The 18,827-nt window shown below is 60.0% G+C and overlaps 1 protein-coding gene across 1 annotated transcript in view; it reads left to right on the top strand.

Moving 5' to 3' along the window:
- Spsb4 (splA/ryanodine receptor domain and SOCS box containing 4) overlaps positions 1-16,787 on the top strand; it is a 71,645-nt gene extending 54,858 nt beyond the window's left edge. Inside the window, exon 3 of the mRNA XM_047564421.1 lies at positions 15,464-16,787. Within this exon, the coding sequence (XP_047420377.1) occupies positions 15,464-15,591 (128 nt within the window). The 3' untranslated portion in view covers positions 15,592-16,787. The remainder of the gene's footprint in view (positions 1-15,463) is intronic.
- Positions 16,788-18,827: the final 2,040 nt, after the last annotated feature.

The following is an 18,827-nucleotide window of genomic DNA, read 5'->3' as shown; positions in this document are numbered from 1 at the left end:
TCTTTGGTTTGGATTCCTATCCCCAGTGTGCGGGAGCCATGACCCTAGTTAGGCAAGTCACTGAACCTCTCAGAGTCACACTGACCCATAAAATGAAGATCCTAGCTCTGGACTCTGTTCTGAAAACCACAATTTTATTCCTAAGTTTGGGGCCAACTCATTTGACAGCAGGACTCAACCTGAACTGGTGTGAGGTTATTTATAGTAATTCCTCGGTTCACTCTGTGAATATTCATAGGTTTCACTGGAGAACATGAATGCGTTTGCAGGCACTGCCCCAGCCGCGGGGGATGTTATGCAGTGCACAGCATAAGCAACCTCATTTCTCAACCCTGAACTTGATTTGTCTGGAAAAGGGACAAGGGACCTGTAGCTCCTCCCTGGGAGGTGAGGGGATTAGGAGAGATGGTGTGTCAAAAATCCTGAGCACAGAGCCAGGTGTGCGGTGAGTGCTTGCTACCTGGTTGTTCCCGGCCCCCAGGTTGGACTGACCAGGCAGGCCCTGTGACTGCATACCGCGTAATGCTAAACTCCCAGCAAGGAGAGCGTGGGAACGCTGTGGTCTGCCAGAGCAGCAGTCAGCGGCTCCCCCAGTGTCCTGGGTATTCTGTCGTAGGACGCAGCGGTTCTTTAGGGCATCATTAATCCTTGAGTGTGTTTTTGGAACGATTCACTCAGACAGCAAATGGGGTGTCTGTGAAGGTCCTTGGAGAAGACAAAGCGCCCTGTCCGCGTGAGCACTGCATTCTCACATTTATTATACTTAAACCCAAAGCGCGAGCCCTTTCCACGGCGAGTCTGCGGTTTGTCACATCATTAGCTTCCAGAACGGGGCTCCTTGGAAGACCTCAGAGCCCTGCCCCACCGTGGGAGCGGAGGTCGCCCACCGCAGCAGCTTCCCTCTGTCTGCCTAACAGCTCCGGCTTGTGTGACCCTGTCACTGGGCAAAAGGGGTCCACGCCTCGGAAGGGAGACCAGCTTCCCCGGGTGGAACGTAGGGCCCAGAGTGGCCAGGGTGGCCCAGGGGCGGGCTGGGACTGCCGGTGACCTTGACCGCTCACCCGCTCCAGGCGCCACAGGCAGGTCACGACCTCCCTGGGACGCCCCGTCCTCTTCCCCTCTTCTGTGAGGGAAGGGATGAGGGCCTGTTGCCGGCGCCTGGGCGGCGGGCCCTCTAGAGAAGCTGGCTGCCCTGGACGCTCTGTCCTGAGTTGTGGCTGAGCTGGTGCTGGGCCTGCTGTCGCTCACCCCAGGAGCCTGCGCCCTTACCTGTGGTCTTCCCTCCGCCTCCCGCGCCACCCGTCAGTGACCCCACCCGGGTCTCAGGGGTGCCAGAACTGCTCCCCGGGTCCCCAGAGTGGCCGAGGAGGGCATTCCTCGCTGCAGAACCCCGTGGGAGGGCGGGCCCAGGGGAGGGTACGCTGAAGGTCAGCAAGGGTCACCACTCCTGGGCTGGGGACCACTGCTGTTATCCAGGGTGGAGGAGAGCCTCAGTCCGCGTTCCTCTGGGGAACTGGCTCTGCACCACCTGAAATAAGGTATTCTACCTTTTTCCGATTCACACAGGCAAAAAGAAAAAAAAAAGTTCATTTTCTTTGTCTTTTTTCTCTGCTGGTAATTTTTGTCCATAAACCTCTGATGTCTGCTTTCCCCTGTCTGAAGTAAAATAAGAAATAAGAGGATTGGGCTCACAGAAGCACAGGTGTAAGCATTCAGGTGTTCCGGGCGTCGAACAGTGTCCCGTGAGGCACGGAACCAGAGCCCAAGGACTCTGCGCGGTCTGGGTGACCCTGGGAATCTCGTGCCCTCTCTGTTCCTGAGTCTCCTCCTCTGCAGTGAGGGCCACAGTGGCCAGGCCCTCACGGCTCTGCGAGGACTGAAGGAACCACGGTTGGCGAGGTGCTTGGCACAGACACCTGCACAAGGAAACCGGGCCGGCTGCAGGATTGGTGGTGTTGGCACTGCCGCTAGTCTGGTGACCCTGCCGCGCCCCCTAACACCCAGGTGGTCTGCAGTCAACAGTCGCTAACGCTCACCTGACTCACTGCATGCCAGGAAAAGCGGGTGTCTTGGGCTTAGAGTCCAGAGGGAGACACCACAGAGAGAGAAGAGGGGGTTCCCGTGCTGTGCCGTGCTGTCACCTGGTTACCACAGAGCTGGACCTGCTCCCCACAGAGGAGAGCCATAAACTCCCGGCTCCCCACATCACTAGGCACCTGGGGCAGGGCTGGCCGCCGGGGATCGGGCATGGCGGTGCCAACATCCAATAAGGGTGGCCGATGAGCTTCGCTCTGCAGCAGAGCCACGGTGTCAGCTCAGGGTTGCCTGGGTCATGCCAAACCCAGTGCCACATACAGAATCGGCATGGCTAGCCTTTTCGGAGGAGCAGGAAATCTGGCGACCCGGGCCCACGCCCCTGCCAGGAGCCGAGTGAGGGTCCCATGCGTGCATTGGGTCTGCCTGGCTCCCCAGCCTTCACTGAGGCTACCTGCCGGCCGCGTGCTTGGCAGCCTCTGGTCTCAGACGCGACCGTGTTTGTGCCACTTGCGCTGGCTTTCATTCCTGCACCGGCCATTTGACTTTCAAACAGTTGCTAAAACAAAGAATCCCAAGAAGTGGAAGTAGCCAGAGTGGCCACATCTGCCAGCTGTGGTTCTGCATCATGGCTGTTCCCACACTGGAGATATTTATTCCCAGATCTCATCGCCCCCCACGCTTTAGTGGACCTGGTTTTCCTCTTCTGGAGCTCGCCCACAAACGCTGGTTCCTCTCCAGTCTAACTGCATCCTTTGACCAAAGGAGAGAGGGAGGGAGCTGGGTGGGAAAAGCAGGTGGAGACTGTCCAAAAATTCAGGTTACTCATCAGTTTTGCTTTACTTAATAAAAACAAGCTTCTGCCATCTCCTCTGGGCCTCTTTCTGAGCTCACACTTGGAAAGGTCAAATAAACACAATAAATCCAGAGAAGGCCTTCATATTAAGCCCTGGGGATCACACCGATCAGCAGGAGGCCAGCATGCGACATTCCCCAATGGGAAGGAAGCCCGCCTGACTTTGGCTGTCTGCTGGACAACCCAAGTCAGCGGTGCCAGCTGGCTTCAGAGGTTGTGGGGAGCAGAGCCCAGGCTGCTTCAGGAAGGGGGCTCAGGGTGGTGCTTCAGATGGTCAGGCCCAGGGGTTGGGAGGAAGACCCCCTCCCAGAGTCCAAATCCCAGGTAGCAACTGGACCCATGAGTAGCTGTCCTCACTCAGCAAGATCCTGTACTCTCTCTGGGTCACTCAGGCTCACACCTGTGGCTGGTGCCAGGGGTCCCCCTCCAGTCCCTTTAGGGGTCTCCACTGCACAGGAAACCAGGAGCACTCCCACGTGGAGCAGGGCCGAGGGGCAGGGGCAGAGACCACTGAGACTGACTCGCAGAACCCATGGGGCTGCTGGAAAGGTTCCCCTTGTGGTGACTGCCCCCCACCCCCACCCTGCCGTCTCCAGAGGAGTTGGCAGCAGAGAGTGCCTCCTAACCACACTGCCCGAGCCCCAAGCCCATTTTCCTCACTCCACTGTGGCCTTGAGCCAGTGACTTAACCTCTCTGTGTATCTGTTGCCTCCAGTAACTAGGCATCCATAATGGTGGTTGTGAGGACCAAACGCGTGAGATATATGAAGGGCTTGGAACAGCTCGTGACATGGGCAGCGCTAAGTCCTTGCTACAACTGTCCCTATTATTATCATTGCCAAAAGTTCAGCTGAAGAATCCAGTAAGAGCCCCCAAGTGGACGCTGGGGATATGTTGGCCCTCAAGTTCTCCCAGTGGTTCTGCTTCTGTTGAGAAGCCACAAAGGAAGGTCCTGGAAAGTAGAACCGGCTGGTGGGTGGGGCTGGAGCCGGGTCCGGGAGCTGGACGAGCCCCGCTGCGCTGCGGCTGAGGCTGCGCGCCACGCCCAGAACCCTGGTTGGAATCCTGTGGTGGGCAGCACGGAGGCGTCCTGGCTGGCGTCTGGTCCTCGGTCTCTACACTTGCTGCCTCTTTTCCCACTTTGTCCCCAAGGACACTACCTGCTCTGTCACTGGCTGATTGTCCACCAAGGCCAGGGCCTTTGCCGGGCACCTTGCCCTGCCCCTCACCAGCTTCCCAGTGCTCCCCGTTTCCCAGAGGAAGCAGCACACCCTGAAAAGCCAGAGCTGGACTCCGGGTCTTCGACTCCAGGTCTGGGCTGGCTCCTGTCCCGGCGTTCCTTCTCCCAGGCAGGGCCGAGTCCAGGCAGGCCAGGGCGACTCCATGATTCCCCACTGCGACACTCGGTTGGCTGGAGTTGGCTCCTAGCTTCCTCTTCACTCCCCGCTCTCTCCCTCCTGATGCACAGGACTGGGTTGAACTTGACCCCGAGTCACCACACCCGGTCGCCCTTGGTCCCAGGCGGGGCCCGCTTTCTCTCTAACTGGCCTGTTTTTTATCTACCCCTTTGTAGCGGAGGGAGCGTCTCTGAATGCCCCGCAGCCCCTCTGCGCCCCTCCCCTGCACTGGCTTCCTTTTCTTTGCTCTGTTTCTTCCAGGGGTTCCGCCTAGTGCGCTTCAGCAACGCCTGGCGTTCTCAGCTGACCCGATTCATAGCCTCTTGCACCAGCCCCACCCCGGGTGCATTGCTAGAGGCACACCCTGCTGCCCTTGCTCCTCGTTCTTTGGAAAGGGTGCACCTGGGGATGGGAGCCCCTTCCCTGAGGACCCTGGCCCGTCCGGGCGGATCCAGCGCCAGCTTGTCTGCACGCACTGTCTGCCCCCGCCTGGGCCCCGGGAATGTGTTTCTTTCAGTATCTGCAGGGACAGCCATGGTTCCAGGGCTGCAGTGGCACAGGAAACGGGAGGCTGGGGAGATCCTTGTGCAGGGTGCCTGCCACCCCTGCTCCACACTCCCCAGGTGACAGGGTTGTCCTTGTCCAAGGCCAGGGTGTCCAGCCATCATGCAGCTCCCTGGGGACAGCTTCAAGTTGAATTCAGTTGATTTGGGGTGATTTTGCAGCTGAGCAGGAGCATCCCTCTGCCAGACCTGGAGCTGCCCAGCCTGTTATTCATTCTGTGCTGGCGACCCTGATGGAGGGACCTTCCGCTAATTTAGGGCAGAATGAAAGGACTACTTTTTTTTTTTTTTTTAATTCATTGCCTGCCTTAGAGGAGCTGGGCTGTCCTCTGTAGAGATGGGGGCGCTCTTCAGCTGCCCCCTCTCCCCCAGACTCTAGGCTTCGATTGATGTCGCAGCCACGGTATCCGCAGCAGAGTGCTAAGGGCTGGGAGCCCACTGCCCATGGGACACGGACACCATCACAGGGAGAGGGTTCCACAGCAGTCCAGGGTGGCCCAGCACTGGGGAAGGCTCGGGGTAGGGAGACCCTATTTCCCGAACCCCAAAGCAGGACAATGAGTTCTGGCAGCTGGGCAGAATATTTCAAACTGGGTTCATCCCCCAAATCCTGGGGTTCAGTCCACTGTGGTGATGACAGAAGCCGATGGCCCTTGCCGGGGAGGTGCCATGGGGTGACAGTACAGGGAAGGCAGGGAGACCCGAGGCTGCTCTTCATTCTGGAGTCAGGAAGACAGACAGGAACCGAGACCACACCCGGAGGGTCAGAAATTGGAAGGACTCAGAAGGGTCTGACTTAGGGGCAGAGGAAGGACACTAGGAATGTGTCTGAAGGTCTTGGCGTGGCCCAAGGACAGGGGTCCCTTGGAGGAAGGAGGGGACTCGGTCCCACTCACAGCACAGCGGGGTGTCTGTAAGGCACCCCATGGACCGGGCCTGTGGACCAGCGTATCGGGATCACTGGGTCCTGTCAAAATGCTGGTTCTGGTGCAGTAGGGCTGGGTGGGGCCCAGTATCCTGCATCTCAGGTCCCAGTCGGGGCCAGGGCTGCTGGCCCACTGACCGCTGGGCAGGGTCGATGAGCATCCCAGACCAGAGCTGGGCAGAGAATGGCCCCACCTTGTGTAAGAGCAGGAGCTCAGTAGATGTGGAACTGAGGGACGTCCACCTGAGAAGATATCGGGAGAGACTCCGAGGATGGCGGTGCTTCTCTGGAACCTCAGGGCGTTGCAGCAGGATCTGGTGGGCCTCTGAACGGTGGGCCTCTTCAGGGAGGTCAGTGCAGGGCCTCTGAGTGTGAAAGGAGGACACTTAAGACCCTGCGAAGCAGCAATACAGGGTCAGCCGAGGGTGCCATTGCTGGGCACGTCCTGGCAGCTCTCTGGGAAGGAGCGTGGCCTCCGCACAGGTGGCTATGGCGGTCTCGGGAGCAGTGCCGTTGGGAGGCGCGCCGGGAAGACCCGCCTTGGTGCCCTCCTCGCTGCGTTTGTTTATTTCTGGCGAGGGCTTGACAGAAGCGACTCCATCTTGGTTCTGACAGTGTCCACGGGCACGTCAGGCCACTTCCCTCTGATCAGAGTGAAACCAGAAGAGGAGAGTCTACAAAGGTGCCTGTGCAGAATATCGTCCTTTCAAGAACCGAGCGCTCTGACTTCCACAGGGGCGTCTCTGGCGAGCACTTGAGCAAAACTGCATTTTTCTTTCTTTTTCTCCTCAAGTGACTTTTCAGGCGAGTTTCCTCCTTCTCTGCTTCTCCCTCGTGCATCCACCAGGACGGTGTCGCCGAGAAGGCCTCGAAGGGGGCTCTGGTTCCTTCCTCGCCACCCACCAAATGCACCCCAAGATGGGGGAGGGGTCTCCAGGGTTTGCTGTGAGAAAGCGAGCCAGCCTGTGTTAGAACTGACCAGATGCGTAGAGGGTGGTTCCGTGGCCTCAGACAGGAGGGAGCACCTCAGAGAGGGGAGGACTCTTGCAGGGCTCCGGGTGGAGCAGGGCCTCTAACCCTGACCCCTGAGGCCAGATCACCTCTGCCTCCACCTCCCTGCCTCCCTTTGCCTGAGACGTGGCCTTCATCTCATGGCCCAGGTACCAGCCAAACTCATTCCCAAAGCCCAGGGCTCCGGACAGCCCCAGCCTCAATCCTGAGGACAGAACAGGGCAGCCGTCAGAATGGAAGCCTCCCCTCCCAGTCCAGGTCCACAGACACGGAAGCCCCAAACGCCCGCAGGCCCATCCTCCCTGCCCCTGCTTTCCTTCAATCCCCAGCCCGGGTTTCAGGCTCACTCCCCGCATCCCACGGGTGAGCGGTGTGGGGACACCACCTGCCCATTCATCTGCCAGAGGACCTTCCTCCATAGGCCCAGAGAGAGCCGCTGACAACGGCAGCAAACTCCCACGGCGCGCCCACCGCGTCCACACCGCCGCCTGGAATCTGCCAGCCTCCGTGGTGGCCAGTGAGGTGAGCTTGCCACTCGGGGACAGGACCCGAGTTCCACCCGCCCTGCCGGTGCACAGATGGGTGGCCGCCGGGCAGAGCGAGGCCCAGCACTGGGGCCTCCGGCTCCTCGCCTCTCCCAGGCCCCTCACCCTGGTGACAGCCTGGTGTGTGGGGGGCTCTGCTGTCTCCATGCTGGGATGGGCCCCCCAGAAGAGGTCTCCGCAGAGCGCAGCTGTCACCTCGGCCTCCTCAGGGGAACGGCTGGCTGCTCACAGGCATCAGGTCGCACCACAGGGTTGTTGGCCTCTTTTTTCAAAAAAATAAATCCTGTTGGGGGACCTGAGTCCCAGGACGGGATGAAAGACGCATGCTAGAGGAAAAGGAAGGTCCCGAGGGTCAGGGCCCCCGCAGCTGCCACCCAGGTAACCCCTGTCGGGGTTCATTCGCCGATTGGGTCGAGGCTGTCCTCACCCAGTCACGTCACCTCCGAGCATCCTTGCACCCTCGCACGCGCGCTTCTGGGGACGCCTCATACCTAGCCCGTACCAGGCTGGATGGCCTTGGGGGAATCACTGGACTCTCGTGACCTCCAGCTCCTCCGTGGGTCCCTCCCAGACCCTACCGAGTACCCCTGCCGCCCCCGCCTTCCCAGGGACATGGGTGACGCACACAGTATCACCAGTGTGGATTTGTCTGCTGAACACCCCGGCAAGACGCCTGGCTAAGATACCCGAGGTACAGCCCCTGCTCCCAGGAAGCTGGGGAAACTCACTTTTCTGTTTCAACAAACCAGATTTTCTCCACCAATTTGTTATTGTTTCCTCAAAGTATCACTTGGGAAAACTCCGAATTTTTTCCAATATTATACAAAAGAGAATTTTTAAATACCTCTTAGGGATGTGCCTTCGAAACCAATAAGCATCCTTTTCACCCTGTGGTAGGGCCAATTCATCCTCTAAAACTTCCTCTAGCTTCAGCCTCCTCCAGGTCCATCCTGGACACCCCAGGCTGGGTTAGGTGCCTTCTCCCTGGCTCTCCCAGCTCCCCTCAAAATTTGTTCTCCTAATCACAGCCCCCCTCAACTACCCCCAGTTACTTAGGTCTCTCCACCTGCCTGAGCCCCATGAGGCTCTGTGTGCCCAGCTCCCTGCTCAGGTCCTGCAAACGTATTAGACAGCTTTCCGTCACTGTGATAAAATACCTGACAAAGTCAACTTGTAAGATGGAAAGGTTGGTTTGGGCTCATGGTTCAGAGGTTCAAGTCCATGTTTGCTCGGTCACACTGCTTTGGGGCCCTGTAGTGAGTCAGAACATCATGACAGGGAGCGTGTGGTAAAGGAGGTCTGCTGGCCTCATGGCAGCCAGGAACGTAAGAGAGGCTGGGAATGAGGCCCCCAGGTCCACCTCAAGGGCACAACCCTGAAGACCTAATATGCTTCTCCTCAGTCCCACCTCCTAAAGGTGCCACCACCACCCACGGCACCATCAGCTGGGAACCAGGCCTTCAGCACGTGGCTTTTGGGGGACATTAAAAGTCCAGCCGTAGCAGCAAGTTAGTAAGCAGAAGCTTGGTGAATGTGTGCGTTGCTGTGGTCTGAACGCCCGTGCCCCCTCCCAAATTCAAGAAGTGGGGCCCTGGGAAGTGAGTCAGGTGCCCTTACAGAAGGACTTGTGGGAAGTAGCTGGCCACCATTTGCTCCTCCACCTTCTGCCATGTGAGGATGAGCAACGAAGGGCCTCCCGGGAGGCAGAGACCAGGCCTCCACCCGAGGTGAACCTGCTGGCCCCTTGATGGCGAACTTCCAGCCTCCAGAACTATTGTTGTTCATAAATTACCGAGTCTCAAGCACTTTGTTATAGCATCACAAATGGGCTAGTTGAGCAGTTGGACCTGATTTTATCCCCAGCGTCTACAAAGGCACTGGGCCTCTGGAATCCCTCCAGACCCTCTGGAGAGGCCCTAACTGAAACAGGGATGTTCTCCATGTTCGATTCCCCATCTGCGAAAAGGGTCTTTAAAGACGTCTTGTCGAGGAATGTCGGGTTTGCAGCTGAGCCGGCTTTGGCCTTGTGTGGGGCGAGCCTGAGCTCAGCTGCTCTTCCACTTCGGCTCCGAGACAGGCGAGGCGAGGCCGGGATGGGACTCCACCCTGCTCACACGCACAGACTCTCCAGCCGTGTCCCCTTGGAGACTGGGAAGGCCCGGCGGGGGCTGAGGCCACAGACCAGCAGAGAACCCCCGTGCCCAGCACCAGCTGGGCGGGGTTGGTCAGCGCTCCTCTGGCTCCAGCAGGACTGGGTTGTGCAGCAGAGCCAGTGGAGGACGGGCAGCCCCTGCCGTGCTGGGATCCCGGCCAGAGAGGCGGAGAGCGCCTGGGGACAGGAGGCCCCAGGTGAGGCGCGGGGTGGCGGAGCCCTGGTGCCCCCGACAGCAGGGTCGTGAACGGCGGCTGAGGTGGGTCTCACCTGGTGGAGCAGCCGGCCTCGCCTGTGGTACTAAGGGCAGGTCGGGGCCAGCCTGCCCCGCCCGTGCCCACCTGGCCCACTGGACACTCCGGGGCCACAGCCCGGGGTCTCCCGGGCCTCACTCGCCTTCCCGGTCACCTCTTCACCTGCGCTGCTTCTGTCAGACCTGATCTGACCGGGTGCAGCCAAAGCCAGGGCCAAACGTGGTTCCGTCCTGCCAAACGTCACCTGGGAAAGGCACCCGAGCTGTCACGCCAGGCTGTTTGTCCCTCGGGCAGGAGGAGGAGGGCGAGGCCGCTCCGCGTGGGCCAGCTGGGCCCCAGGCTCCTGCTGCTCTGCCATCTTCCGCTCAGCTGCCCAACAGGCTCAGGGAGCGAGGCCACGTCTGTCCTGAGTGGGACTCAGCGTGGGAGAGGGTCCCCCAGGGTGACGGTCAGGACGGGACCTGGGCGATGACAGTCATCCTGCCAAGCATTCGTCACTGGGGACGGCAGGTGTGGTGGACAGGGGTCCAGGAGGCCAGGCCAGCCAGCGCCCTGGCCACTGAGCCCAGAAGTTAGAAGATGGCGGCAGCCAGGAGCAAGGAGGGGACCGAGCCAGGTGGGGTGCCACAGAGGTGACTCGTCACAAGCAGACGGCGGGTGAGAGCTGTGGGCGAGGCTGGGCAAGGAGGTCGGGCCCAGGGAAGGCGGGAGGGCAGTGGTGTCCTGGGAGAGGAGCGGGCTCAGTGACCGCAGAGGTGGAGGGAGACTCGGAGAAGCCGGGTCGGATCCCTGTGCGCGCGGCGGCCGCTCCCGAGCACGGAGGAAGGAAGATGGGTGGGGAAGACCGGGCGGGTAGAGGCAGGGAGGCCGAGCGCCGGGCCTTGGCGCTGTGATGGCCCCTGCAGGGACAGCTCTGAAGGACGTTCTCCCCGCCTCCAGATCTCAGGGAGCCTCCCGCCACTCCATTCGCCCTCCGCGCCCAGTGGCCCCTTTCCTCTCCTCCCCTGGAAGTGTGCGCCATGGGTGGCTTGGCCTCCTTTTCCATTTTGCTGGGGCTCCTCCTTGAGGAGCGTTCAGACCAGGCGAGTGGTGGCTTTTCAGAGCCACTGAGCCCATGGGGACAAGCGGCCTCCGTGTGCTCCGCAGCAGCGAGGCTCTCCTCTGCCTGCGGGGCTGCGAGTCTTCGGGTTCCCAGACAGGGAGCTGGTGGGCGGGCTAGACCCTCAGGTTCTTCCTCTAGGTAGAGGTGCCTTTCCTTGCCCATCAGTAGCTCCCACCTCTGCTGTGAAGGTTTGCACACGCTCCCTTTGCACACGCTCCATTGAGCCTCTGCTGGACCTCCACACGGACCTCCACACGGACCTCCACACGGAGCGTGTCCTCCACAAAGGCTGCCCACCTCAAACGGAGCCGGTTCAGCCTTCAGCTGGGGCTGAGACCAGAACACGGGTGCCCCCGCGTTGGGTTACCGTTCCTCAGGATCCCCCGTCTGCCCTGTGGGCCTCGAGCCTCCCTGGGCTCCCGGAGTGTGGGCCGGGCCCGCCGTGGTGCACAGGCTCCGGGTTCCCAGCCGGTCGCTCCACCGTCCCGTCCCACCTGCTTCCTGCCTCCCTGGACCCACCCAGCCGTTAGCCTGCCCAGCGCCCTTCCTGTTTCCTAGCGGTTTCGCACATGCGCCCTTCCCGGTCATTCCGGAGAGAGGACAGGTGCGGGGCCCAGGCTGCCCCGCTGATCGGAACACCCGGCGGCTTTCTCCAGCTCGCTGGCGCTGGGTTCATGCCAAGGCGTGGCTGTGTCGGGCTGGACCCATAATCCTCTCTGCTGGAGGAACGGCGCAGCTTGTCAAGGGAAGGCTCTCACTTTCCAAATGCTCTCTGGAGGTGAGCAGAGTCTCTGCTGGCCACGACAGGGCCAGCTGGACCAGGGACACCAGATTTTAGAAGTAGCATCATTGCAGATAATGATACACTTGTCCATTTGCATGATTAACCAAGTGGATGGACACTGGGCCCAGAGGACAGAGGAACCAAGTCGCGGGGGGAGGAAGTGCAATGTTGATTTGAGTCCTGCAGGACGCGGCCTACTCCTGGCAGGAAGTACAGGGAAGGGCGTTCTAGGCAAAAGGAGCAGCATGACAGGGGGCCCAGAGGCTCGGGAGCAACTCTGACTCTTCAGGTAGGAAACCACAGTCTGTGGCTAAGAGGAGAACACCGTTTCTGGTACGCAGTGTTTGGGTGCTGGCGGGTGTGCGTTTCTTTTCCTAAAAACACAGAGACAGTGCCCAGGTCTGCTGAGTCCAGATTCCAGAGCTGTCACTCAACCCTTTCCCATCTGCTTTTTGTCTAAACTTACTGCAGAGGAATTTCACAGATTGACCCTAAAAAGGTTGATCTGTTTCCAAGATATAAACGGGGTGAGGGCAGCTGTCCCCACTGCAGGCAGAAGGCTCAGAGGGTCCGAGACAGAGTAGGCCTGTGCCGAGACCCGCTTCCGTCACCAACCTGGACATCACAGCCGCAGGATGTCCGGCCCATTTTGTGGGTGGTAGAACAGAGTCCTTGGAAGTCCTGACCCAGGGCGTGCGCGGGGTCAGTGGTGGCAGATGGAGGAGACCTGGGGTCACCGAGGGACCTGTGGCGTGAAGGCCGTGATATTCGCACAGGACCAGACGGCCGTCGGGCTCGGGCGGTCCTCAGAGAGCAGAGCGCCGGCTCCTCAGGACCAGGCCCCCAGCGTTCTCGGGATGCAGTGAGGACGTCACGGCCCTTTTTAAGGCCTGAGTCACAGTGGCGGGTGGGGGTGTCGCCGTCCCATCTTACAGACGAGAAGGACGCGGCCCACCAGAGCGGGGTGGAAGCAGATTCCCAGCCCCCGGATGTCGCTGCCGGGCGCTCACCTCACCCACCAGGGCGAGGCCGTCCCCAGGCAGCGAGGGCTCGGGACGTCTGTTAGGCCCCGCGCTGTCCCCAGGGACCCCTGCCCCAAGCCGCGGGCGGGCGCCTCCTCCCTCCACGGGGCATGGGGTTCCCGGGGCTCCCCGTGTTCTCACAGGCCCCGCCAGGCTGGCTGGTGTCCCGGCAGGTGAGGACGCGCAGGTCCCATCTGCATCCCGCTGGGAGGGACAGCAGACCTGCCGCCACTGACCTGGCACTATCCTGTGACTCAAGACAGGTGGGCCGCGGAGGGCTGGGGAGTGGCCAGAGCTGGACGGTGAGAGGCTGGAGCCGGCACCGTCTGCCAGGAGCCCAGGAGGCGGGTGACCCACCCTCCTCCATTCTGGCCTCCAGGCCTCCTTCTGTAATTGCCTGGCATGCCACGCCAAGTGCAGGCTGTGTGGCTCTGGACAAGCGTCCCGACCTCTCTGAGCCTGCCTGTTTCCTCCTCTTTAAAGCAGGAATGAACTAGTCACATTAACCTCAGAGGGTTGTTTTGAAACTTCCGTGAGATGAACCCAGCATAGCAGTGGGGACAGAACAGGTGCTCAATAAATGCAGTTAAGAAATAACACAAGTTACAGCTTCCAGTTGTCTGGGTTCTACTCCTGGCTGTGCATCCTTAGTGGCTCACTCTCTGTTTCTGCTTCATCCTTCTTAAAATGGGAATAATAGTTCCTGCCCCAAGGGTTATGGTGATGAGTTTGATACATACATGTGCGTGAGTTGATGCAAATAAGGAGCTTAGTAAAGTGCCTGGTCATGTGATAAGCTTTCAGTAAAGGCAACTACAAGTATTTTTCCTCCCTCATGTTGCCTGGTAAGAAGTAGCTGCTCATTAAATAAGTACTGGCTGGTTTTCTTATATCCCCCAAATCCAGCAGCACAGGTGGCAGACACTGGGGCTGCAGGAACTGAAAGGAGATCGTGGGACTTGCAGCGGGGAGGATCAGCCACTGGCAAGACGGCAGGACCCGGGGCCCACAGGGGCTTGATTGGCAGGGGGGCATTGCAGAATTTGGACTGGAGCCAGGTGGGGAGACAGGGGACCACGGTGTTGCTGGAGGAGAGATGGTGATGGTCCCACTGAGGGGTCAAGTGTGGGCCTGGGCACTGACCCTGTGGCTGGGGTGAGCAGTGGGCCTCTGGGTCTGAAAAGAGGGCATGACCAGGTCCCCTGACTAATCTCATTTCATATGAGGAGCAAAAGAAGATAAGGCTGGGCATGGTGGTGCAGGCCTGTAATCCTGGCCCCTCGGGAGGCTGAGGCAGGAGGATCGAAAGTTCAAGGCCAGCCTCAACAATTAAGGTCCCCAGCAACTAAGCGAGACCCTGTCTCAAAAAATAAAAAGGACTGGGGACATGGCTCAATGGTAGAGTTTCACTGGGTTTAACTCCCAGTACTGCAAAAAGAGAGAAAAAAGATATGGAAGTGGCAAGTGTTGGAAGCCTCTGGGACTCGGGTGCTCGGCTCCAGTCAAGGAGAGCTGGACGGGGGCTGGACATAGCCAACTGCGTGGCTTCTGTGGCTGCGCCAAGTCCCACCTCAGTCCTGATGGCTCTGCTCTGACCTCTGCAGCTCTCGTAAATGACAGCCCTCAACCACGTTCCTGCCCCTCCTGGTATCATTCCCAGGACAACTCTTGTGTCTGTATTCACTACTTACCCTGAACTCCTCCCTAGAGTGCTTTTTAAATATCACTTACTCTGTTACCAAAACTGTTAACACGCAGGTTCAGGCCTCCCGCATGTTCTTGGGGGTCAGGGAAAGAGGCCCGTGGAAGCCACAGGAGATGCAGGTGCCTTGACCCCCTTCCCTCCGTGTCCAGCCTGTCCCTGCTGTTTAGCACCATTGCTGTCCCCACAGCCTCCCAGCCTGCCCTGTTCTCTGCCCACAACACCTTCCACCTCCACCTGCTCCAAACTCCTATCCACCCTTCAAAACCCCATTCAGATGTCCTTTCTTTGAAGTTTCCAGCAGAAATTGCCTCCATACAGGAACTGCCCAGTTTCTGCCCTGTGCATTTAAGAATTATCGCGTATATTGCCCTCTATTAAAATCACTCAACTATTTAAATCCCAGACCCGGAGCCCGCCTTCGCTTGGGGGCAGCCCTGTCTCAGTCATCTCTCCATCCCAGGCCAATCAGAGGGCCTGAGAGAGCAAGAGCTGAGTCCCGTGGGTGCCGTGACCCTCAGCTTGGTTAACTGCCTTCTGTCCAGAGGTTCCATGGCTTCTGGATTTGAATGTACTCATTTTTCCAGAACTAGTTGTTGGAGGAAAATGAGGAGATGCACAGGCAGCTATAGGGGAAATCTGTCTTATTTATTTATTTATTTATTTTTAATTTTTGAGACGGGGTCTCCGGCGATGCCCCTGCCCGGCCAACAGAGCAGCTGGGCCTCAGGTGTGCCCGGTGGCCCACAGCCCACCAGCTTCTAAGAGGAAGCCCGGCTCAGGACCCGCCCAGGGCCTTTTTTGCTCCTGGCCTGCGCCGAGGGGCCCTTTCTACACAGAGACGCTTTCATGAAACTGCTCATCCCCGCAGGGCCGTCTTCTTTCCTTTCTTCCTCCTTTTTTTTTTTTTTTTTTTTTTCCTTCTTTCTTTAATGTCCTAGCCACCCCGATGCACCGATGCCACCGTTCTCTATTCTACCGGCTGGTTGGCGTTGGCTCCACAGGACGCCGGCCTCCAGCTGTGGGCCAGCGGGCGGGCGGGCGGGCGGAGCGGGGCGCGAGGCCGGGACACTGACCTCTCCCTCTCGGGACACTGACCGCTCCCTCTCGTTGCAGCCGAGCCCTTGCCGCTCATGGACCTGTGCCGGAGATCCGTGCGCGCCGCCCTGGGCCGCCAGCGCCTGCAGGACATCGGCTCCCTGCCGCTGCCGCAGTCGCTCAAGAACTACCTGCAGTACCAGTGACCCAGCGCGGGCCGCCTGACCGGCCGTCAGTCACCCGGCCCGCAGGAGGGGTCTCCCCGGTTCCCAGGACACCCACCTCGGAAGGCCAGGACCTGACGGCTCTGGAAGTGAGATGCCCGTTGCCCACGGGATCTGCTGCCCGGGAACAGCTCCCACCAGACACCGCCCTGGAAGCGGCTGGGCCGGCCACGGCCGGGACACCAGGACACGGCCCCGGTGTTGATCGCAGGGCCGCTTCCTTATTCAAGAGAGTGAATGAACCCTTGGGCCAGGAGACTTCCGCTGTGTCCCCTGCGGACAGCGCCCGGGAAACCGGCCAGTGCTGGGAGCGAATTGCTCGGAGGGCTGAAGGATGAAGGTAGCCATTGCCCACAGCCCCCCGGCCTGCTTCTGGCCAGGGTAGCAGGACTGTCGCCCCATGTTAGGACTTGATGCCACCTCGAGAGGCTGTTCCCCAGGGATGCCCAACAGCAGAGTGGACGAGTGAACAGAGCCATGTTTAGACGCCTCCTGCTTACCTCTGGGCTGTCGACCCACCCTGTCCGCCCTCCTTCCCGCCAGGCGCAGCTGCTGGCTCCCCAGGCCCTCTGTTCAGGGAAGATGCTTCTGATTCGCGCAGGGACAGTTCATCCTGGATGATGATGATGATTTTAAGTTGTGTTTGCATTTGAGAAGGGGAATGTGTCGAGGACCGTCCTTGGCCTACAGGTGCTTACGGGGACAGGCATTGTGACACCCAAGTCTGATGCAGTCCTGGCTGAGCAGCCCTCCCAGAGCCCCTAGCGCCTCTGGGCGGCGGCCGTGCGGGTGCAGCCTGGCTGTCACAAAGCCGTCTAGGAGCGGATTATTTTTTCACTTTAGGAGAATTCCACAAGTTTGTTTCCTGTTTCAAATGTGTGTGTGACGTGCTGTTTATTTATCCACCTGGGCCCCGGGGACAGCCTTGCCACCGGAGGGTGGACGCGAGAGTGTCCTGCTCTCCACCGGCCGGAGCCTGGTCCCCCCGCAGAGCCCGGCTGCTGCTGCTGCCGCCCCCGTCCGGCATCTCTGGTGTGTTTCGGATGCTCTGCACCCAGACTCCTTCGCAACTGGAAGTCGTCACAGCAGTGGGACACCAGAGTCCCAGTCGGCACTGCCTCCGCCACATTAATGTGAACTTGACCCATGAATGAGGAGCGTTTCTAATAAAGTTTTCCGTTCAGTCCTTCAGGTGTTCAGTGCTCTTTGGGGAGGGGCAGGAGAGCGTCTTCCATCTCTGGCTGGTCTGTCCGCAGTCCCACAGAGCCAGGAGGGAGAAGCTGCTCCAGAGCCCCTGGTCTCTACTGAGAACGGTCCCCGCTGCACCCGGACCCCAGCGAGTCCAGGCCAGCCCCAGAAGAGAGGGCCCGGGGGGTCCTCACCTCGCTGGCCATGATGGTAGGGAACCAGCTCAGCCTCCTCAGCCCAGGAGTCTTGGGGACTCAGGGCAACGCTGCAGGCCACCTGTAGAGCTGGAGATGGGACTGGATGTGACCCAGGTAAATGTACATCCTCACCAAGGAGCTGAGCAGTTGCTGAAGGGTGACCGTGAGGCAGGACCAGGCTCGGCAGTTTAGGAGTCAAGGTCAGGTGGAGTCAAGGTCAGGCTGGAGTCAAGGTCAGGCCTGAGCTGGGATCAGGCAAGGGTCAGGGTCAAGACTGGCTCAGCATGCACTCAGTAATTCCAGCCAGGAACTAGCACAGGGCAGCCTCCGGGAGCCGTGCTGGAGCAGATGGATCCTCCCCGGGGACGACATTCGCAGAGCAGCCTCGGAGGGCGAGGAGCTCAACCCTGGGTGGAGGGTGGAGGAGGGCTTCCTGGAGGAAGAGGCACTTTCCAGACTGCTATTTAAAGGGATGACACCGCTTCTGAGTCCCTGTTGAAAGAACCAGACCTGTGGCACCTGCCCGGGGGCGGTATTTTCAGGTCTGCCCTCAGGCTGGGCTTGGCCTGGGGTTGCTGGCAGGAGGAGCTCCAGCAGAGGCAGGGCCTCCGTCTTTGAGGTCAGGAAGCCTGGATTGGAGTCCAGGTGACCTTGGTAGGTCGCTGTCTCCTCTGCATAGGGAGCTGGACCAGGTGGCCAGTGACTGAGGCCCCTTCCCGTCCCCCTCACAGGGTCCCATCTCAACACCTCTTTCCAACCTGCGCACGTTAGCCTCAATTCTATTTCCTAGCCTTGTTGGTGCCGCTTCCCTCACCCCATCAATGTCCGCATCCCCTTCACCCCCTGCAGGACCTGACTTGGATCTGCCCTCATCCAGGGAGCCCTGCCTGACTAGCCAGCACTCCCGCCTGCTCCGGGCACTCAGCTCCTGCCTCCCCGCCAGGATGCCTCTGCCAGGACCCAGGCCTGTCCTGAGCACTTGGGCTGGAGCCCCTCTCTGCCCTGTGGCCTCCTCTGCCCAGCAAACCCAGTGCCTCAGGAGAGCAGGGCCCCTCCCTGGGCCAGACACAGGGGCTCAGCAGGGGCTCAGCAAGGCCTGCGGAGCCGGAGGAGCGAGTGGAAATGCCCTGGGGCTGGGGTGGCCTGGGACATGCCAGGGAAGGCCCAGGAGGGGCAGGCGGAGAGCCCAGAGCCTGTCCTGAGACCTGGGTCTCCGGCTCTTTCATCCCCTCAGGTGCATTTACAAGCCCCTAGCACTGTCCTGGGAACAGGAATGGGGACATCAGGCCCTGCCCTGTCGCAGATCACATTTTAAGCTGGGGACACCGAAGACACACAAGCAGAGACACCATGATGTTGGAAGGAGGGGGTGGGTGGGGGCCAGGCTGCAGAGGGGACCCGGGGCGCTCTGAGTCCTGAGAAGCAAGGGCGACCAACGGGGGACAGGGGCGGGGGCTCTCTGGTGGGGGAGCTTGGGTCCCACAGACCTCCGAGAGGCCGGAGGCCCACGCCCCAGAGAGCCAAGCCGAGGCTGCCGTCCAGCAGGAGCCCAGCCCAGCTTAGGGTGCCCATGGGTGTGAGCCACACCTGCCGGGTTCCTCGCGCCTCAGCGCCCTGTGTGCATGGGCGCACGCGTGAGCTCACACGCCTGCACACAAGGCCACTTCCAGGCATCCAAGAGCCTCGTGCCCGCCCCCTGGGCCAGTGTCCAGCACCACCGAGCCGCCTCCCATCCCTGGTGTGACCTCTGACCTCAGCTCCTCTCTCCGTGACCCATTTCTGCCAGGGGTTAACTGCTTTTTAGTTGTGTTCTAAGAGCCCATATTGTGGGCA

The sequence above is a fragment of the Sciurus carolinensis genome, chromosome 9, assembly GCF_902686445.1.
Source record: "Sciurus carolinensis chromosome 9, mSciCar1.2, whole genome shotgun sequence".
Classification (NCBI taxonomy): Eukaryota; Metazoa; Chordata; class Mammalia; order Rodentia; family Sciuridae; genus Sciurus; species Sciurus carolinensis.
This window is presented reverse-complemented; position numbering and strand designations above follow the sequence as displayed.